This window comes from Aulonocara stuartgranti (genome assembly GCF_965226115.1).
Source record: "Aulonocara stuartgranti genome assembly, chromosome: 1".
Taxonomy (NCBI): domain Eukaryota; kingdom Metazoa; phylum Chordata; class Actinopteri; order Cichliformes; family Cichlidae; genus Aulonocara; species Aulonocara stuartgranti.
Window position 1 is genome coordinate 40,951,861 of NC_138939.1, and position 23,225 is coordinate 40,975,085.

Sequence of the window (23,225 nt, forward strand, 5' to 3'; positions counted from 1 at the left end):
CTCGGCCACTGAGTGTAGCCATAGATGATAGTATGCAGGGTCAGGGATCCATTTACTTTGTATCAAATAAATGTTTCAGAATTTCACATATTCAAAACCTGTGACCAATATTAATGTAAAGCCATTTCTGTCTCAATGTATTTTGAAAAGAGGTCTAAATGATTAAAGTACTTATTGTGCATCTGGAATCTAATGTGGACTGGACCATTATTTACATAATGAATACCATGCTGTGTTTAAAAGCCTTAAAACTAAAAACTGAGATGTTATACTCATCACTGATTAATAAGGGAATAATAATAATGGATTGGATTTATATAGCGCTTTTCAAGGCACCCAAAGCGCTTTACAATACCACTAATCATTCACTCTCACATTCACACACTGGTGGAGGCAGCTACAGTTGTAGCCACAGCTGCCCTGGGGCAGACTGACAGAAGCGAGGCTGCCATATCGCGCCATCGGCCCCTCTGACCAACACCAGTAGGCGGTAGGTGAAGCGTCTTGCCCAAGGACACAACGACCAGGACAGAGAGCCCAGGGATCGAACCGGCAACCTTCCGGTTACAGATACGCTTCCCAACCCCCTGAGCCACGGTCACCCCAACTGTATGAATGAATGAATCAAGGGAGCTAAGTTCTATTTCTCCACTGATTTCTATATAGCTGGACTTCTTTCAGTAATCATAGTTAGTAACAACTAATCATTCAAAAGAATGCAGGTTAAAGGAATTTACATATGAACTTAATTTTTCAGACTCAAGGGCATATTTTATATACAGCAAATGCAACAAATGAAGCGGGCAACTACCTGCACTGTTCTCACACATATAGGACATCGCACAGATGCTGTGTTAGGAGGCCAGCAGGCTAAAGACTGTTTAGTGTTCAATTCTTGATGGGTAACTTCTACAAAGGTTTAGAGCTGGAGTGCATCTGTTGAATCATTTAATTTTGTGTGTTGATTATATAGGTTGCCTCCTTATGGGGCAGCTGTGACTTAGGAGATAGAGCAGGTCACCTAATCCAGAGAGTGGTGCCTCAATCCTTGGCTCCTCCAGACTGCAATTCAAAGTATATTATGGAATTTGTGTCATGTGTGACTGTCAGATGAGGCTTGAAATAAAAAGTTTCTTGAGAGCACAATTAGAATATAAAAAACTATTTAAGTACAATTTATGCAGTTACTCCTAAAAACTCTGGTTTATGTAGTCTTAAAAATGATCTCCTTTTTTATTTGTATTTTTACTGTCCAACAATCATTTGTTCATCCCCTCCCGTCTATGTAAAGTTTTCTCTTAAAAATGAAAAGCAGAATACAAAAAAAACCTTTGACAATTATCAGCAATTCTCCCCACTTGAAACCACGTGTAGGGTTTCAACCCACGACACTTTCCAACAGCTTTGCCGGCCAATGAGAATAGAGAGATTTCTCGGCCTCGGTCGCCTTAAGGTTTAACGGACCCAATCTCACGCGAGTAGAGGCGGACTCCAGCTGTGTGGGCGTGTCCTGCGCTGCAAAGTAATTCCAGCCTGAGTTACTGAAGCTTCTCCTACTTTGGAAAAGTAGAGTTTCCGACCTATGCTTCGCTGAGCGCTTCGGTTTCCTCAAAATAAAGCACTTTTAGTTTTTCTTTCTGCGCTGCTTTGTTTTTATCATGGTTAACAGCCATGTTGTCCCTCTGCTCTTTCTCCTCTGCATCGCATTCACTGGTAAGTATAACAGCTCTTACGCATGAACTCATTGCCTTGTACGACGGCTGACACAGGGCAGCTGAAGAAATGTCTTTCTGCAGTTAAAAATCCAAATGTTTCTCACCAGTTACTTGTATTCTGTTACGAATAGTCGAAGGCTTTAGATTTTTGAGATCCACAAACTGAGCTCGGATGTTGAACGTGTGTGCTAAGAGTCAGGGAGCACCGGAGCAGACTGTCTCCTCACGCAGACTAGGATAGACTATTTTTGTCCAATGTGGTCGCTGTTTGATGGAGGCTGTCTCTATCCACAGCCCAGTCTGAGCTGGAGACAGATGAAGTAATTCCCAGGCTGCTGTATGGCCAGGAGGCGCACCTATCCGACCACACTACCCGCACCCTGCGCCGCGGTCAGCGCTCCCTGGACGCCGCGAGAGAAGGACGCTCGGAACCAGAAAACATCATCGTCTTACTGCCCGCTTTCGGAAGCAACCTGCATTTAAATCTAACGCGGGATAGCACGTTTCTGTCCAAGGACTTTGTAGTAGAGGAGAGGTACAAGGGGGAAAGCGCTGTGGTAAACAGCTTATCCAAGAACCAGCTATGCTTTTATTCTGGAGCCATCATTAACCATACAGACTCTCTGGCATCAGTTAGCACCTGCGGTGGTCTGGTAAATGTGTCTGCAGTTTCTCTTTGTGTGTGTGTGTGTGTGTGTGTGTGTGTGTTTGGACTTGTTAATAGGTGTCATATGATTCGATTCAAGCAGTTGGGGTCATATTATTCATTTTCATAAAACTAAAGACTACGTTACAGCAAACTGGCTAGTGAGACTTCAGTCACCTAGTGAAGCACCTCTGAAGCATGATTTTGTAACAACTGCTAATCTCTTAAACCCCACTGACCTGATGGTGGGTCAGTCAGTTCAAAGTCGCACAATGCAGCTCGATACTAACTGTATATTAAGGGCTTGGCAAAACACTGTAATTCAAGTTCCACTCAGCAGTTCTCAACTGCTTCTTACAATCTCCTCATTGAGTCAAAGATTAGCAACTTCCACTGTGAAACATACCTGTAAGCTGAGCGAGCAGGCCAGGAGTTAACAATTTGTGTTTCTTTCATGCTCTGTGTGTGTTGAGTGGTGCTACGTAATCACTTTGTCCACATCTTGATTAGTGACAGAGGAATAAGGCGATTGCTTCAGTCTTAAAGTATTGCAAGGAAAATACTGCCTAACTACAAAATACTGGATGTTAAATAGTCAAATCTGTTAGTTTGCCAACATCCATCGGAAACTATCACTTTAAAATGTTTTGAGTCACGTACTTTTACTAGCTATAGCAGTCACTGATCTCTGAGGCACTCGTGGAGGAATGGGGTGGGGTTAGTGTTTGGTATTTTGATAATACTCTTATGTAATGGGACTGTGCAGGTAGGGGTCCGGGTTCAGTCCTGGACTCCTGGATTCAACAGGCCTGAGGTCAGTTCTCAAAGCTGTGCTTCTTTATTTTCTCTGTATAGTCTTAGTAGCCACATTTGAGCATTAAACCCACCTACACTGAATGAGAAGATCATTGTCCAGCAGTGAACAGACACATAGTGTGTTCATATGGAAAAACAAAAACTTTGGCAGCTGCAATCCATGAACTTACAGCCTCATATCCTCCTGCATGGTAGCTTATTCTGCGATTCTAAATTGGCTAAGTGGTCAAAGACCAGAAACACGTTACTCACTGTAAATGTGTGCTTACAGTAAGTAATTCTGTAAACTCACATTCACATTACATTACATCTGACTTACAAGTAAACCAACCCTAAATGGGTTACTGAGGGGATGATAACACAATATCACTTCAAAGTTTAATTTTTCCAGGACAAGCAGCTGGACGAAGGTTGGAGAGCAGGTTACTGAGAAAGAACACTGAGGCAGCAAGGGGAATAAAAACTCCTGTTAAAGATGCCACAGTTCAGTTAGTGCTGCTTTTACTACTGGAAGAAATTATGTTCCAAAGTAATAACACAAAAGTTGTAAGCAACAAAGCAGAAATGCAATCTGCATGAAAATGTTTCAGTTGCTTGTCCAGTGTTTATAAATGTATTGCAAACTTTATCCATGATTAGTGTTTTGTGGAAATTGGATAAAAACTACTGGCTGACTCCACAGTGGGACTGTAAATGGTTTGCATTTGTATAGCGCTTTACTCAGTCCCTAAGGACCCCAAAGCGCTTTACACTACATTCAGTCATTCACCCATTCACACACACACACTGGTGATGGCAGCTACATCGTAGCTACAGCTGCCCTGGGGCGCACTGACAGAGGCGAGGCTGCCGGACACTGGCGCCACCAGTAGGCAAACATGGGGTTAGTATCTTGCCCAAGGATATTTGGCATGCAGCCTGGAGGCAGCCTGGGATCGAACCACCGACCTTCTGATTAGTGGCTGACCTGCTCTGGCTGTGTAATACACCCCTGCCAGGTTCCCAGTTTATGGTGTGGCTAACAAATAGAAGAAGCCAGCTGGTAAATTACAACCAACGACCCTTTTGTGCTGTTAGGTGAGAGTGCTAACCGCTGCCCACTGTGCTGAGAGAAAGAGAAACGTTTCCTTTTTAAAAATGTATTTATTTCTAAATTGGGACCCATGGCAATGGATGGTAACCATGTCAAGCTCTGGGACACCTGTCAGTCGCACTTTACTGTGTATATGTGTGAGATAGCCTGGCCTACACACACGTGCACAGAGTTGATTTAACCATGTTGCTCAGTTGATCTGGTAGTTGAACTGTTTGTGGTTGGATAAATTTCATAAGAGTGCAAGCCCACTTTGCCCTTGTGCGACCAAGAAGCATAAATGAGACTGATATCTGCATGGCCATCTGTCAGGTCTGCTTGGATTATGGTTTGCTGCATTTCTTTCTTCTATTTTTTTTAACCCGTATTCAAAATTCATCATTGCAGAGTAGACAGGATAGGAGGGCAAGGGAAGACAGAGCAAAAGGCCACAGGTCGCACTCAAACCCCGGCTGTTGCTTTCTAGCAATAAGGCATATGGGCACACGTTTGACCAGTGACCTAAACTGGTTCCTGTTTGCAGTATGTTTATTCTGTATTTGCAGTAAAGATGAGTTTGTTCCTTTGGTGTGTGATCGCCAAACACTTGTTGAAATCAGATCATCCCACATAACTTGGATAAAGCATTACTTGGGTGATCAAATCTCCTTCAAATATTCCAGGACAAGGAAGAAGTGGGAAGGTGTTTTGATGAGAATTAAGGTTTACTTGAAGTTTGCCTGCAGGTCTGGTCCCTGCCTGCTTTCAGTTGGATTTCTTCTGACTCACTGACTACTGGGGCTTTTGTGGACCCATCCAGTCCTTCTTGTTCATCCAGAACTTCCTCACTGGCTGATGAAGACTCCTCTCCCTCTCCAAAAACAGGCCTAGACATTGAATTACAAAAAAGTTCCAGGTTGTTGGTGATTCGTAACTGTTGTGAATCCAGACCCTTGGCCAAAGAATTTCAAGTCAAACAGAGTTTTATTGTCAACCCAACATTATACACTCAAAGTGTACAGTTGGATGAAATGTCATCCTCCTGGGTCGAAGTTACAAAGTGTAGAAATAAAAATAAAATTTCTAGTCAATAGATTTAAAAAAAAACAAAAAACAATCTAATTAATCGCACAATTTTTCTGTAATTAATCGCAATTACTTGATCAATAGCCTGGCTGCAATTACACTTTTTCAACTTTATATTTAAGCTTGTAACTGACATTTATGCAACATAATGAGGTAAATGGAGAATAAACACAAAGAATGCTAAATGCTTAAATTCAAAGAGAAATCCAATAGTTTTCTTCAGTCTTTTAACACAGCTTCTCTCCTGTGAAATACAACTTTTTGAAAACCTATATACTAATAGCTAAGTATACACTCATATATAATATATATTAGTGCTGTCAAACAATGAAAATGTTTAAAGAGATTCATTATAGGGTTACTTCATTTTGCATGAGCAAACAGACTCGAGAAAAGAGGGAAAATATACGCACTTAACTTGTTTATTGAACATCTTGAACCTTCATGTAAACAAAAAACTGTGAACATTTATCCACTCTCTCTCTGTCACTCTTCGGGAGGCTTCAAGTCCTTGAGACGAGGAACCAAAGCGATGTAAAGCGCGTGTTCTCAACGATATTAACAGGTCTGCATTTTGTTGCAATCCACTTGGCAATTGTGTCAGTTAATATGGCCGACCGTGGCTCAGGGGGTTGGGAATCGCATCTGTAACCGGAAGGTCGCCGGTTCGATCCCTGGGCTCTCTGTACTGGTCGTTGTGTCCTTGGGCAAGACACTTTACCCTACCGCCTACTGGTGTTGGCCAGAGGGGCTGATGGCGCGATATGGCAGCCTCGCTTCTGTCAGTCTGCCCCAGGGCAGCTGTGGCTACAACTGTAGCTGCCTCCACCAGTGTGTGAATGTGAGAGTGAATGAATAGTGGCATTGTAAAGCGCTTTGGGTGCCTTGAAAAGCGCTATATAAATCCAATCCATTATTATTAATATGTCCGAGGTCGACTTACCGAGCCCCCGATGCTCCGTGATTGGTTTGGTGCAAGCTGGGTGACACGTTAGCCAAAGTGCTAGCAGCATCCCTGACTAACGTAGGCTTCGCTTCAATGTGATATTTTAAGATGGAAGTGCTTCGGTGAAAAGAAAATTCCTTCTTGCACAATGTGCAAAATACTTTATGTCGGTCGACTGTTCCATCTTGTTATTTTTTTAATACTGAAATTTCCCATCGAGAGGGCCAATGTGTGTTTATCATCTTCCATATTGAGTTGATTGGTTCAGCTGCCCATCACTACCAGATCAACTGCCCATTTGCACATGTGCGAGGGTAACTTTACTTGGACAAACTGCCCGAAATGCGCTGACAGAAACATTTCAGGGATTTTGAGTCATTCTGCACTCCAGATGCGTTAATTGCGTTAAAAAAATGTAGTGGATTAATTTGTGTTAATGCGTTAATTTTGACAGCACTAAAAATTTCAAATACAACAATACAGAACTAAGATAAACTAAGAATAAGTACAGCAGTACTGTAATTGAATAGAAATAGAATAAAAAATAGAAAAATGAGAATAAATAAATACAAGAGTGGAACAGTGTAATATGGAATAGATCAAGTATTGGAAGTGAGAGGAGAGTGTTATATGTGTGATGGAGGGCAGCATGGTGTTCAGGAGCCGGACTGCTTAGTGGGAAAAAACTACCTGGTCCTGATGCTGCAGAGTCATCTTCCGGATGGAAGAGGAGTAAACAGTTGGTGGGAGAGGTGATGCGGGTCAGCCATGATGCTAATGGCTTTACAAATTCAGTGTCAGGTGTAAATACCCTGTAGACTGGGTAGAGAGCTGCCAATAATGCGCTCAGCAGTCCACACAATCCTCTGGAGGGCTCTGTGGTTGGACGCGTTTCAGTTTCCGTACCAGACTGTGATAAAGCTGGTTAAGATGCTCTCTATGGTGCCTGTGTAGAAGGTGCTAAGGATAAGGATGGGTTTGGGGAGGTGCACCTTCTTCAGTCGTCTCAGGAAGTGCAGTCGCTTTGTGCTTGAATTTCTTAATCCCCTAGGGTCTAGTGTATAATTACACATTTGTGACTACTTTTGATTTTACCTTTGTCTGAAATTACAGTTACATTTTCATTTTGACATTCTGTGTTAACACAATTGATCTAAAAGTGCACGAAAAATATCAAATTTAAATTACTTATGAAGTTTTTTTTTCTGTGAAAACCACAAACATGTTTCTGTTTACATTTTCACAACTTGAAATGCAAATATATAAATTGTCAATTTTAAAATGACAGAACAATTAGGCGTCACAATAAGATCCAAAAAATAGTTTCTCTGCATCACAAAACAGGGTTTGCATTGCAATCTGCCATTGGTCACTTTTTGGCTAGCAACTGTGACATTCACTAGTGCCCTTTTTGTTCTGACTTCACACTAATTAACATAAGACAAGACACTATAGTCATGTCCAAATTCATGGGCTGCATCCTCCTGAGGACCCGGCCTTTGCGGTCTACGTGGGCCGGGTCCTCAGAAGGTCGGGTAGGCTGGAAGTAAGCGGCTGTGAAATTGGACGGTCCAGCCTTCAGATTAGCGTCACCGCTGTCTCGGTGGAGTTTAATAAACTCAGCCGTCTGCTCCCTGCTGTCTAAAATATAACAGGACACTGGAGTAAACTCTCCACCATCTCACACGTCTGTTTAATCAGTTTTCTGTCTGACGTTTAGTCAGCTGTGTGAAAACCAAGGAGGAACCCACCCGGGGGATTAATAAAGTTTTATTTTATCTAATCTTATCTAATAACTTTAATCTCAGCCAAACCGATTTACTCACGAACAAACAAAACACTGAAATAAGCCAAACCATAACATTTTTAGGTTGTCTAAGTGACTTATATATTACATTTAACCTGAGTAGCAAAAGTCCGCGGTGATCTGAACATGATGTGCCGGGAGTTTGCCGTTCTCTGCGGCTCTAATGACCCTCGAGCTCCCGGCTAGCTATCGACCCAGGAAGATTAATAAGAGTAATTTTAAAACTTAGTAGCGGCCGCCATTGCCGGAAACTGGAGTTTGGCTGGGCCGCGCTATGAATTCTGGGATATGGTGGGCCACGAAGGACACACCCGACCCATCCTTCAAATTCGGGGAAAAGGAGGACGCATTTGTCGGCTGCATTCGGAGGAGTCTACGAATTTGGACAGCCTTCGGCGCGTCGCTGTGACGCAATTGGTCTACAAATGCGGCCTCAGGAGGATGCAGCCCATGAATTTGGACACCCCCTATATACTCCAAACACGCTAAATGTCACAAATCTCTCACATCTCAAAACTCTCTCGCTGCCGTCTCTCCCAAAACGTTTCTCTCTTCCTAAACAACTAAACGCCACATGTTGGCATAGAATATTTTTGATTGGTTGAAATTTGTAATTTTTATTTATTTTTTTATTTTTTTACACCAATAGGAAAGAAATGTCATGGATTTTTTTTTTTCACGGTCCTTAGAAAATGCAATTTTTACTGTATCTTGCCACACTAAACCTGATATTTATTTGTCTTGTTTTACATGTGCTATCAACACAATTTCAAAACTGTTGTGTACATAGTTTCAACTCTGCACTTTCAGCACAAGTTGAAATGGAAACTCAGTGTGGGTGCATCTTGTTGCTATGTCATCTTGAATGGGTCATATGATTTGGGTGTGTCCATTGATCCCAGAGGGTAAATCTAGTTAAATCATGCTCTGATAGCTTTCAGAGGCACTCTTTTGTGTGAGGTTGGTCAGAGGGCTGGTCAGCTCCACGAAATTTGGGATGAACCTACAGAAGTAATCAGCCAACCCCAAGAACTGCTGCATCTCTTTTTTTTTTTTGGTCTTGGGATGAGAACAGGATGCAACAGCTGGAGTCTTCTCCATCTGCATCTGCACACTTCTTTGGGTTGGTGATGAACCCCTGCAGCACTGCGGCATCTCGCTGCATATGCTTCGCCCAGGTGTCACTGTGGATCATGACATCATCCAGGTACACGGCAGCATGTTGATGCAGCTCTCCATCAGACACTAGACAGAATTGGTAAAAACAAGGGATGGAGAAAGCAAATTTTTTCGTAGACGTTGGAGTCAAGGGAATCTGCTGCTAGCCAATGATCAAGCAAAAAAAAAAAAAAATACAATAGCAAGGTGATTAATGTAATGATTTAATACAACTTCATGTATATCTGTTTGATAAAGCTTAAGTTGGATCATATACACATTTGACTTGATGTGCCACTAATAAAGAGGAAAACCTTTTAGTAATGGCTAAAGTCTGGGTCAACAAGACTGAAGGTATCTTGCTGCTCAACAGAGCTTTTGTGTGATTTATACAAGAATGCTGGTCCAGTGCATATATAGACTGCATCAAGCTCAAAGCCAGTGAGAACTGAGAAAGAATCGGCTCGAAAAGTTATATCGGCAATGGAATCGAAATCGCTAATTTCTTATTGATTTCCATCCATAACTCCAAGGCTGTCTCCTCGACAATAAGCTCTTCCCGGCAGTGCTGGCTGTGGAAATTGCTGAGGTCTAATCTGGGTATGGTGGTCTTGGTTGTTTTGAGGTATGCTACAGCACTGATGGCCTTGGTTGAAGCATCTGAGAAGGTACAAATCTGGTCCAGTGAGTAGAACATTGTTCAGAGAGATGCCGTTGTTTTGTGCGAGTCAAAAACTACTCTGGTCTGGTCTGGCTTTCTCGGTTCATAGACCAAGTGTTGGTAAATGCCAGCACTCTGTGGAGGTGGAAGCTCTGCATGGTTGTCAAATACTGCATCAAAGCAACAAACTGCTCTTTGTTACTTGGGTTGTGCTCTAGGCTGTATCTAAGACAAGAAAGACAAGTCACAGCTTGCTCTCAATTGTTTGGCAGAGGTGGCCTTGGAGATCAAAAGGAGCGTCAAAACTCTGTCCCTCAGCCTCCAACCTTCAGACAGAGCCCCCCAACAGCAGCCTAACAGTAGCAGAGGAGCTCAACAGCTGTTTGAGACCGCCCCTCCCTGGCACCTCCTGCCCCCCACCTCCGCCCTACCTGGTACACTTCTCCTCTCCCTCCAGGAACATGAGGTGAGGAGAAGACTGAGAGCGGTGAAGCCCAGGAGAGCTGCCAGCCCCAGCAGCATCCCAGTAGTTGTGGTTGAAGCCTGCGTGCACCAACTGGCAGTGATCCTCACCAGCCTGTTCAACCTGTCTGACTCATGCCACTGTTCCCACCCGTCTGAAGACTGCAACAGACAGCTTCCATGATTACAGACTACTACAGCCCTCATGTCTGTACTCATGAAGTGTTTCGAGCAGATACGCGTCAGCACATCAGAGACTGCCTACCACCCTCTCTTGACACCCACAAATTTGCTTACAGAGCAAATTGGTCCACGGAGGATGGCATCACCATCACCATCCGGAGAAAAGGAAGAGCTACGTGAGAATGCTATTCATGGACTACAGCTCACAGTGTAGCTGTGCGGATGGGGATGCGGAGGGGGAGGAGGCACAGTCCATTTATCAGTCTGACAGCTTGTGCAAGGTAATGGTCAGATTATTACCTGAAGACTAAAGCTATAAGCATAAATCCTTTCTTAAAAAAACGAGCCATGAACTAACTAAAAGTGAAACGTGCACGAACAACTCACAAACACTGTGTAAAATACCCAGAACCATGACATTATGTCTACCCTTTCAGCTTTGTTCTGGCATGTTCTTCAGTACAGAAATGGCAAAGAAAATGTTGGTTTTGCTTATTGAGATGCAGCTTGACATTTTCATTAAAACTGGATTTGGTGATTATTTTTTATGATTAGAAAATCAATGTGTTCACGTTGTAGACAGTGGTACTTGCTAATAGCACCACTTTAGCTCTCTCTATCATCAGTTATTTTATTTAAAAAGATCTAAATACTGATATGTGATTCTAATTGAAGATCATATAATCAGACTTATTTGGGTATTTATTCAAACTGGTTTTGGATTGATCAGGTTTTAGTTTATATTGTTTGATATTGCTCTATCAAAGCCAGAGATCTTGACTCCAATGCCAAAAACTTTAATTTTGTCTAGTTTAGTTTAATATGCTCGGTTTGGTCATTTGCTAGCTAATCAGAAACATCCAACCTTTCATGTATGGCATAGCCACTCACTTACATACTGGTAATATAAACATGAGGCAGAAGGTAGGTTATTAAAGTGCTACAAATCGAAAAATGACATGTAGTGACAAAGAATGGGAACTGAGAACTGGTTCTTGTAGAAAACCGATTCCCAGTAGTCCAATTCTTTGGTATTGTTAGTCTGCCTGCTTGTCGATCCCACTTATCAGTTCTTGCACTTCCACAGCAATCAGCTGATTTCAGTTCGCGTGTCAGAGGAGAAAAATAGCAACGCAGTCGAGAGCATGGAAACACAAAAGGACGAGATAAATGGCAAAGTGGAAAACTGCATCCAGGACAGAAACGGCCTCATTATGCTGCTAACACAACTTCATTTTTTAAATTTTTTTTTTTGGAAGCATCTGCCAAGACAGCATGCTAATGGTAAGCTAGCCATGAACCCAGAGCAAAAGCTGAGTGCAAGCCAAAAGCCAGATCCTTAAGTTCAGCAAGTAACAAGCAGATGAGCAGTCAGGCTGCAGCCTCTCTTTCTACCTCATGTTTCTGATCGCATGTGCTGGTTTTCATCTTTGCTTTGTGTGGTCAGCTTTGTATTCTACTAAGAGAAAGATCTTAGAGATGGATGTCCTCATTAGGAATTTGTGTTGGTGTGTGGGGTTGGAGCCTCAGGTTTATATTGTTAAAGGCTGATCCTGATACAGTGTGTTTTAGCTGTTTTACAGAGTAACGTGAAAGATTAGATTAGATTAGATGAAACTCCCCTCCAGAGAGGAGTTAAACAGTCTGATGGCGTGTGGGACAAAGGAGTTTTTAAGTCTGTTAGTTCTTGTCTTGGGGAGAAGCAACCTGTCACTGAACAGACTCTTCTGGTTGTTTATGGCCGTGTGCAGAGGATGCCCAGCATTGTCCATAATGTCCATCAGTTTCTTTAGTGTCCTTTTCTCTGCCACTGTCACCAGAGTGTCCAGCTTCATGCCGACCACAGAGCTAGCCCTCCTGATCAGTTTCTCCAGCCTGGATGAGTCCTTCTTTGCTGTGCTGCTCCCCCAGCACACCACAGCATAGAAAAGTACTCCAGCAACCACCGACTGGTAAAACATCCTCAGGAGCTTCCTGCAGATGTTAAAAGACCTCAGCCTCCTGAGGAAGTACAGTCGGCTTTGGGCTTTTTTATACAGGTGCTCTGTGTTGCATGACCAGTCCAGTTTATTGTCCACCCACAGCCCGAGGTACTTGTACTTGTTGACCACCTCCACCTCCTCCCCCTCTATCTGAACCGGCAGTGGACCTTCTCTGGACCTCCCGAAGTCCACAACCAGTTCCCTGGTCTTTGAGGTGTTGAGTTGCAGGTGGTTTGTGTGACTCCATGCGACAAAGTTCCTCACCAGACTTCTGTACTCCTCTTCCTGATCATCCCAGATACACCCCATGATGGCCGTGTCATCTGCAAACTTCTGAATGTGGCATAATTCAGAGTTGTAGCAGAAGTCAGAGGTGTACAGGGTGAAGAGAAGAGGGGACAGCACAGCTCCCTGTGGTGCTGCAGACCACAGTGTCACAGCCTGACGTACTGTGGTCTGTTGGTGAGGTAGTTTGAGATCCAAGCGACCAGGCAGGGGTCCACCTGCATCCTGTTCAGTTTCTCCTGAAGCATACAGGGCCGGATAGTATTGAAGGCACTTGAAAAGTCAAGAAACAGGATCCTGACCGTGCCTTTTCACTTGTCCAGGTGTGAGTGGGCTCTATGCAGGAGGTACAGGATGGCATCCTCCACTCCGACATCCGCCTTGTTTGCGAACTGTAGTGGGTCCTGGGCATGTTGTACCTGTGGTCGGAGGAGGATGTAATATTTGCAATCATGACCTTTTTGAGTAACGACTCCAACACAAAAAACATGCACAAACATTTAACCCACAGCATGAATTCATTTGCAAGAGAGGACTTTCTTTATTGCTACTTCAGGCGACTGTCCAAACAGAACCAAAGAGAACCCAACGACAACTGATAAGAGACTCGATACACAATCGACTTGATAAGTGAAATCGATAGTTGCTAAATTCTTATCTAATTTCCATCCCCAGTAGTGACTGATGAGACTGTGATAAGAATTAAACATAGGTGATTCAAATCTCTCATACTTAAAAACTGGATTTTACCATATAAATAAACTGTATTTCAGTGTAATAATGTATAAAAAGCATGGGAAAGAGCAGTAGTTCTAAAATTTGATATTCTCACAGTTACACTATATCATTTAACCAAACCCATTTCTCACTTGCTTTCGCTGTGCAGCACTTGATAGGTTAAATCAAACTTTCATGAATCAATTTAATCTCTTTAAAAGTTTTGAAACTCTGAGAATAGAGAAAGTTTTAAAGTTACCACACATCCCTCCAAATACAGCTATCTTTACATACTTTGCATAGTTTTGATATATTTACTCTCCAGTAACTGACTGGTATCATATTCATATGTTGATGGAGCTGTAGAAATCTTTTAATCCATCCTCCAGACCACATTCTGCTGGCTAACATCATTTGTTAGTCCTGAGGTTCAGCTGGAAGTGGAATGTCTGCACAAATGCTGGAACAGGCTGAGCTGTATTTTATGGCATACCACACCATTATAGTCAGAGGAGGCCTGTTTATAGTAAATGCAGAGTATAATTGTCCATTGTGTTTATACTATACTAAACCTTATTCTGTTTTACTGATTTGAAGCCATTCAAAATAGAAAATAAAACTGTCAAATGCTTCTTGAAAAAATCTGTAAGACTTCAAATTAAACAGGATTGCCCTGTGTAGGAGGCTATCAAATGTAGTTAGCTCGGCTATTAAATTTGAATTGCTATTGTATACAAGTAGCACCAAATCAGGTGATCAAGAATTCAGGGTTACTATTAATTAGGGATGGGAATAGTCCAATTCATTGGAATCGTTAGTCTGCCTGCCTATCGATCCCGCTTATCGGTTCTTGCACTCTCGCTATGATTAGCTGATTGCAGTTTGTGTGTTGAAGGAGGAAAATGGTGTTTACAGCGTGGATATAGACATTACTTTTATTTTTATTGGATAAAAGCATGAGACCATGAGAGATGGTAAAGTGGAGACTGCTCCAGGTCAGAAACGGCTGCATTATGCTGCTAACACTTCAGCTTTTTGCAAGCACCTGCACAGGCAGCATGCTAACGCTAAGCTAGCCAATAATGGTCTTAATGTGCCTCATGACAAGCCTCTCGAAGCACTTCATCATAATGGGTGTGAGTGTAATGGGACGGTAGTCGTTGAAGCAGGACACCAGAGACTTCCAGAGACGATCATGGTGGCCTTGGTTGAAGATGTCAGTGAGGAAATCTGCAGCTGCTCTACATCCGTGGAAGAGTGATCAATCTGGATCAGCAGCCTTCCGTTGGTTAAGTCTGCGAAGTGTTTTTCTCACATCAGCCGAGGTCAGTCACATAACCTGGTCATTGTGAGGAGGGGTAGTCTTCCTCACCATTATGTTGTTCTGAGCGTCAAATAGGGCATAGAAGTTGTTCAGCGCATCTGGTAGGCAGGTGTCACCATCACAGGGAGGTGTTGGCCTCTGTGCCCTGCCGTATGTGCCGCGTGTCGCCGCTGGTCTGGAAGTGTCCGTGGTTCGACAGTTTGGCCCTTGCTGTTCACAGAGCCGCCTTGTCAACTGCTCTGTACGCGTGGTCTCGAGTCTTTAGCAGCTCACCCACCTCTGCAGCCATCCACAGTTTCTGGTTGGAGTGTATTGTGATAGCCTGGAAGACAGTGACATCATCAATGCCCTTGTTGATGTGGCTGGTCACCGATGATGTGTACACCTCCAAGATGGTGTGGTTGGTTTGTTGCAGCCTCCCTGAACATAACAGTCCTGAAGCGCAGAGAGAGCTCCTGCAGGCCAGGGTCTCAGCTGTCTCAGAGCCAGTCTGCAGCATCTGATGAGCGGTCTGTATGCCGGAATTAGCACAACACACAAGTGGTCTGATTGTCCATAACCATTCCATGTTCATGTAGATACACAAGCCACCACCACGAGTCTTACCGCACAGAGCTACATTTCGGTTGGCACGAAATGAGGTGAGCCTGTGTAGCTGAATGGTGGTGTCCGGAACTGCAGTCCCTAAATTCCCACTGTGTAGTCTGCTGGAGTTGGATGTAGTCCAGTTAATTTTGTCTAGTGAGCGAGCGTTTGAGAGCAGGATGGATGGGAGAGCCAACCAGCTTGGATTTGCTCTTAGCCAAGCACAGACCCCAGCGCATTTGCCGCGCCTCCGTTTCCTCACACATCGCTTTTGGCGACCCATCCCTCGGCCACTGGCATCAGGTGATGCCGAGGACTGGATGCCTGGTTTCCGTAGCAACCTAACTCCACACAGCGCTTCTGGTCCTGGTCGATTTTTGTATGATGGGTGTTTGCTGTTGGTAAACACGAACAACCCTTGTTCTGGTGTCCATGTGGCTCAGAAGTCGTGATGAAAAGGTGATTAAAAAGCCAATTAGTTAAACCACAGGAATTTCTTAAAGACTTAATTACCTTCAAGACCTCTAATAAGAAATCATTTTGTCTTATTAATGAGCAATAATAAATATTCCATCCATCCATCCATCCATCCATCCATCTTCATCCGCGGCCGGGTCGCGGGGGCAGCAGCCTAAGCAAAGAGGCCCAGACCTCCCTCTCCCCAGCCACCTCCTCCAGCTTATCCGGGGGAATACCAAGGCGTTCCCAGGCCAGCCGAGAGATATAATCTCTCCAGCGTGTCCTGGGTCTGCCCCGGAGCCTCCTCCCGGTGGGACATGCCTGGAACACCTCACCCAGGAGGCGCCCAGGAGGCATCCTTGTCAGATGCCCGAACCACCTCAGCTGGCTCCTTTCGATGTGGAGCAGCAGCTGCTCTACTCTGAGCCCCTCCCGGATGGCCGAACTTCTCACCCTATCTCTAAGGGAGAGGCCAGCTACCCTTCGGAGGAAGCTAATTTCTGCCGCTTGTATCCGCGATCTCGTTCTTTCGGTCACTACCCACAGCTCGTGGCCATAGGTGAGGGTAGGGACGTAGATCGACCGGTAAATTGAGAGCTTCGCTTTTACACTCAGCTCCCTCTTCACCACGACGGACCGGTGGAGCGTCTGCATCACTGCAGCTGCAGCCCCAATCCGTCTGTCGATCTCCGGCTCCCTTCTCCCATCACTCGCGAACAAGACCCCGAGTTACTTGAACTCCTCCACTTGGGGCAGGAACTCATCCCCGACCCGGAGTGGGCACTCCACCCTTTTCCGGCTGAGAACCATGGCCTCAGATTTGGAGGTGCTGATCCTCATTCCCGCTGCTTCACACTCGGCTGCGAACCGCTCCAGTGCGAGCTGGAGGCCCTCACCCGATGAAGCCAACAGAACCACATCATCTGCAAAAATCAGAGATGAGATTCTGAGGCCACCAAAGCGAAAGCCCTCCGCCACTTGGCTGCGCCTAGAAATCCTGTCCATAAAAATTATGAACTATGAAATAATAAATATTCAAAAGAGAAAAATCAGTTTTCAGAATTAACTTCTGGGATGGGAAGATCATTTGTGGATGTAGGCTTCCCCGCATCCTTCTGTCTCTTCATGTAATCCCAGACACACTCGATGATGTGGAGATCAGGGCTCTGTGGGGGCCAGAGCATCCTTCCCAGTACTACTTCTTCTTCTTTATGCTGAAGATAGTTCTTAATGACTTTGGCTGTACGTTTGGGTTTGCTGTCCTGCTGCAGAATACATTTGGGGCCAATAAATAATCATTTATATTTCTGAAAACATTCTTTGCTTACAGCACCTGCCTAAAACTGTTGCACAGTACTGTAGATGGAATAGAAAAGCATGAACTAAACAGTCATGAGTGTGGTATAGTCCGGGAGAACGGAAATAGACAGGCCATTCACAGTGATCTGTTGTTTTTCCCAAGCAAGCGGCAGGATATTTGCACATTCTTACAGGTAGTGGAGATGGGCAATGATGATCCGTGGTGGAGCCCCCTGTTTGGGAGCCTGTAGAAGTGATCTGTGTGCCCTGTCCAGCAGCGGCGCTCCTTTCAAGCCCAATGCTTCCTTCAGCAGTGCCGAAACGGGATGCAGAGCAGGCGTGTCCCGGGAACCCTCATTATCCTGATGTTTTTCCTTCTTGATCTGGCCTCTAAATTGTCACACTTGTTCTCCAGAGAAACAGCCACATCTGCCAGGTGTCTTTTTGCGTTTATCATCATTGGACTTTTTTGAATCACACTTAATCTGGCCCCAATCCAAGGTGTTAACAAACTTTTTGAATGTGGGAAAAAATTGTTGTAGCAATACACTAGGTAAACAGAATTAACATTACAGCAAAATGTGAACTCTTCTCAGAAATTACTTAAAAAGTACAAACAAATACCTGCAATTATTTTAACTTTCCAAAATTTTACATTATTTTTATTCTGTATTTATTTTAAAAATGTAGAAATAATGGAGCTCTTTCAAATGTAGTACTTTGTTATATCTTCACTATGTTGGAATTATTGGTTGTAATAATAAACAATGTAAATTTACAATAAATATAACTTTTAAAATCATGCTTTTCTTGCTCCAGGACCAGATTTCCCAACACAGTCATAATAATTTCAGGTTGTATATGTCTTGACAGATGGGTTTTATCCAGATGGGAGAGGAGAGCCTGTTTATCCAGCCTGCTGTTGTACATGACCCATCCCTGTCATTCTCCGGTCTTAAACACCAGCTTCTGCGGCAATCACGTTCAGCCAAGACCAAATCTGGTCTAGATTTTAAGCAGTCCAACTACTGTGGGGCTGTACAAGGTGAGTGACACATCGAGACTGAATAGCGGAGGTCATATGGTTATAGTGACACTGACAGCAGAAGTGGTTTAGAATGATAGTTCAGGAACTTGGATGAGGTTGACAAGATGATTGGTCACGGTTAAAATTATTTGTACAAATGCATTCATGTGTATGTGTGTTTTTCCACAGGTACAGCACTGTTTAAATGTACATTCTGTTAGAACACTCTAAAGCAATGACAAAAGCCAACTTTTCGACTTTGAAAAGTCCCCGCAGGGGACATGGGAGAAAAAAAAAATTAAGACGGACTCGGGATCTCGCAAAAGTTTTAGCCGCATTCTTTGGAGGCCGCCAGCTCGAAGCCGACTGGGAGGTCGAGGCACGATGTGCCGGGAAAGCGGTGTTCCTCCCGGCTGTAGTAGGTCTCGACCTCCCGTTAGCTTCGAGCTAGTGGGTGTCAGATCTCCGAAAACGTCGGAGCACTTTTGCAAATATGTGATGTCTTGTAAACCGAGCAGGTATCTGACGTTTACACAGCTACATTCATGCCTCAAACTATCTTAAAAGTGTATTTTGTGACCCAGAAAGAGTAATATTACAACTAAGTAGCTGCCGCCATTGTTGGAATTCAACTTTTGCGAGATCCCGAGTTAGTTTTGCGAGATCTCGCAAAAGTCCATCTTAATTTTTTTTTCTCCCATGTCCCCTGCGGGGCTCCGTAGTAATTTGCAATTGGGGGAAAAAAAATTGATTCACCAGAAAAGACCAAGAAATTGCAAGTGATGAAATTACAGCAACGAGAAGACCATTTTAGAGAAATATGTGTAATAGCACTCAAACCACTTTAGACAACGTGCCCCATTTACTCAAATTAGTGAATTCCTATAAGCACGTTGCCTAAATGCTTTCTATGTAAACATCCACACACATTCACAGTATCTTGCCCAAGGCAGCACTGCTGACTGGCTGCCAGGGAATCAATCCACCAATTTTGTAATTAGTGGATGACCTGCTCTGCCTCCTGAGCTACAGTCACTGTAGGTTTTTCATGAGAGAGAACACAAATGTGCTCCAATTATAAGTTTTCACAATTTATTATCAAAACGGTTAGAATTTCACTTTAGTTTTTCATGTTGCCATGGACCTTCTCTCTCTGGCTCAGAGACAAAAGGCTGCCGCGCCCGGGCGCTAAACACGTTTCTATTGCACGTCACAAAAACATAACGATAACATGATTGGTGGAAAGAGTTCGGGGTGGCCTTGGGTCTGATGTCAGCTCACGTTTCTTCTTCTGCAACTTTCTGGGCATCTCATTATTTGGAAACGCATTTCATGCTTCTGCCAGCTACATTTCCGTTACCCTTGTCTTGTACGTACCACAACCTCCACATTTTTGTGAAGGGGTCGTAGTCTGTTAGTATCAGAGTGAATCCAAAACTATTCTACAATAGACAAAACACAAAAATGTTACGCCAATGATGAGGCATTAGCTCTAAAAATAAAAATAAATCCCTCCTTTTATACCTTTCAAGGTGTAAATTGATTAAAAGAATAATCTGTCATTCTTTTAATAATAGTTACTGGACTTGCAGGCTATAAGCCTAGCTTATCAAAAGAGTGCAACATGAGGTCAAATGGAAATGTCTGATCACACTATTGTTACATAGTGAAAGACAACAAGAAACCTTTAACACATGAGAGGAAGTGTCCTATTTCAGTATCCTTGATCTCATCCTCACTTTCCAGGTCCTCCAGCATACTCCAAGAATCTTAACCTGTTTATTTAAGAATGAAAGTGCAGGATACAGGATACCACACTTTCTACGTACAGGGGAGGTGTGCATACCTAACACCTCCCTGTTCTGTACCACCCTCAGTCATGTGGAACAAACAAACAAACCTGCAACGGTATTTTCAGAGTAAATTAGCCAATTAAACAGTAGACTTTATTAATGCGGTACAGTTTTTATGGAAACTTACCCAACAGTATGAATTTAAATCCATTTGCAACTTAATTAAGAATAACACCAATTTATATCAAAATCTTTATTGAATCAAGATCAAAATTAAGAAATCATCTTAACCACACAAGTACCTGAGTTAGGTTCAGCCAGTGTCCTATTACAGTCACTGGTAACTTTAATCTTACCAGGTTCCTGACCCCGTCTGAGGCAGGAAGTCTTTTCCTCCACAAAACCAAATTAGGTCAGCACAGGTATGGTTCACATGCAAACAGTCATAGTATAAAATCTTTGAATCTTTAAACATTTGACTCAGTTTTCTCTGAGTAAAACTGCAATAGCAATTTCTGGTGATGTTCAGTAACAGTCTTGAAGTATCAAGGAGACAGTCGTGTTCTATAATGTGCAAAACCAGAGCTATGAATTTGACCCTCTAACATGTGTACGCTGTTCAAATGCCAATGCTGCAAAACAGCGAAAAAACCCAAAAAAACAGAAAAAACAAAAACTGCAATTTTTCCAATTAAAAAACTGAAAAAGATCTCAAACTGCTTCTCTGTTCAGTCGTATTTTGTATATCGACTTTTCTTAGAATAATGAAAGTGTCACAGTCGACAGCAGGGACTCAAGCGCAGGGCAGGTCGATGTTCCAAACACAGTTTATTTACAACACCGGTGCAGAATATGTACAATGAGGGGAAAATCCAGGGTTCCAAAGGTCCAAAGGGAAGCTCTCTCACACTCGCTCTCGCCTCCACGTCCAAACTCACACACGTCCACGCAGCAGGAAGGCCACAGGTCCGGGGAGGAAAACTATCACACAACAGAGGGAAATTACTCAAAGGTCACAAAGTACTTAAGCATAGATTCACGGGAGCTGAGAGGATCACTAACGTGTCTCAACCATCCAGCCACGAGAAGATCTGCGTCCCAGCCTCAAATAGTGGACAGGTAACGACAGCTAATAGCGAACAGGTGTGTGGGCCAAGGGCGGAGCCCACAGTGAGCTCCGCCCAGGCAGAGCAGTGAAGGAGAGAGAGAGAATACAAAACACATGTAGCCCTGCAGGGCCGGCTGGGCAGTCACGGGGACCATGACAAAAAGGTAATGCACTGTTTTAAATTTTAGTATGATTAAAATACGTCATTTTAATTCACGTGTAAATGGACTGGTTCTTATGTAGCGCTTTTCTACTCTTCTGAGCACTCAAAGCGCTTTATACAACTTTTGCATTCACCCATTCACACAAGCACGTTTTTATAAGTGCTTTCTAGCTGACATTCATACACATTCATACTCCGATGGATGCATCGGAGAGCAGTTTGGGGTTCGTATCTTGTAGAATGGACCCTTTTATACTTAAAGCTTAAAATAAATAGACATCAAGAGAGGAAGGCAGTGCAAATAAATGCAAACACAGCTTCTCGCGACACTCATGCTTTAATGGATGTCAGTGTAAACTATTTCTGTCAGATTTAACCTGACAACCTGAATTTTGTGTAATTACCATACAAAACTTAACACAAGTATTAAAAAAAGTCTTTTTCATAGTTTCATCGAAACGATTTTATGTGCACGGCGCTCGAAAATCTGTCAAATGTTTCAGTACGACTTTGCTAAGCTACGAAGCCGCACCGCTTGATGGATTGTCGGAGCGTTACGGCTATCGTAGGCGGAGCCTCGCGGAGTGATACGTACTGTGCTTCAACATGATATTACCGTATTGTGTGTGTATAACCTCTTTTTACGTTTTGTGGATATTATACATGGTTATGCTGAGGATATGTCGGCCAGTTTCCACTGGAAATGCCTTTTGGTTAAACTGTCAGCGAGGAATTTGCACTGTTACGATTTAATATAACTTTAATGCAGATAAAGATAGATCTTGTGAAATATTTTTGTGGTAGGCCTCCCTTGTCTTCTAAAACTCCACCTGTCACCATGATGAGTGGGGCTTGCATGGGTGGTGCTCAGGAGTTACGCTTTATTTTGTGGAAGTGAACTTGCTGACAAAGATGGAAATAAAAGTGGAGCCTTATGTTCGGGCTCTGTAGCTGCTGGTCTGACCTCAGTTGCTTTGAGACACTGGCTTTGTGTTTGTGTTGATTCTGCCTCTTCCCTTTAACAACTGTTCGACACAGTATTGGTATTGTCATCGGAAGAGCTCTTGTTTTATTCACGTCAACTTTCCTTGAGCCCCAGGTTTTCACGTGTTCCTCTCTTGCTTTTTGATGTAGGGCTTTTGTTGCATCATTAGTTGGGACTTGTGTTTCTGGATCGGTGAAAATCAATCCTCCTTTTCCCCATTTGTTTTCCATACTTCATCTTGGGGTCTTTCTAATTTTGTCTGTTTCTTGTTCTTTACAAAGCCCTTCAGCTGTCTCATATTGCTGGGAGATTGTGGTTCTTCTTCTTTAAGTTTTGCAAGAAGTCAGTATTCTTTATTCTCTGGTCTCATAATGAATCAAGTATTTCTCTTTTTTATCTCCAAATAATTCTCCATAACACATCCTGTTGACTGAAGGCGCACTTTTCTTTGATCATCTTGACTTGCACCCGACGAGTGTTTCTTAACTGTTCACTTTGTAAATAAAACCTTGATCAGACTCTGTCGCCAACATAGAGATGGACAGCTGAAAACACAATGGCTGAGGAGCACTTAGATAATATTGGCTGGTCCTTGAGTTTAATGATATGCTCAGGGGAACACCAGAACAAGCCAAAGTGTTGGTCATTAGAAACATTGAACTGGGCAAATACTGATGTTACTCTTACACTGGCGGTATGAATAAACATGTGATGTGACACAACACACCACATGGCACAATCTGAAAGAATTTCATCTGAATCTGACAACAATAACAATTTAATTCAATGGAATTCGCTTTATGATCAACTAAAACTGAGAACATTTCAATACACAGACCATAATGTTGTGGACTTGGAAATCGATGTAGACCCAGAAAATAATTTCTTCTACAACATCAGCAACAACCGCTGCTACTTCACTGATGAACAGTGTAGTCACACCATC

General features: G+C 43.2%; 1 protein-coding gene across 2 annotated transcripts in view; it reads left to right on the forward strand.

Moving 5' to 3' along the window:
- Positions 1 to 1,466: 1,466 nt before the first annotated feature.
- adamts17 (ADAM metallopeptidase with thrombospondin type 1 motif, 17) overlaps positions 1,467 to 23,225 on the forward strand; it is a 100,215-nt gene continuing 78,456 nt past the window's right edge. The window contains exons 1-3 of one of the 2 annotated variants that reach the window (XM_082530679.1): positions 1,467 to 1,713; positions 2,010 to 2,368; positions 18,077 to 18,248. In XM_082530679.1, the coding sequence (XP_082386805.1) occupies positions 1,659 to 1,713; positions 2,010 to 2,368; positions 18,077 to 18,248 (586 nt within the window). In that variant the 5' untranslated portion in view covers positions 1,467 to 1,658. Of the gene's footprint in view, positions 1,714 to 2,009; positions 2,369 to 10,506; positions 10,834 to 18,076; positions 18,249 to 23,225 lie in introns of those variants that run through there. The other variant, XM_082530680.1, reaches the window with a different exon arrangement.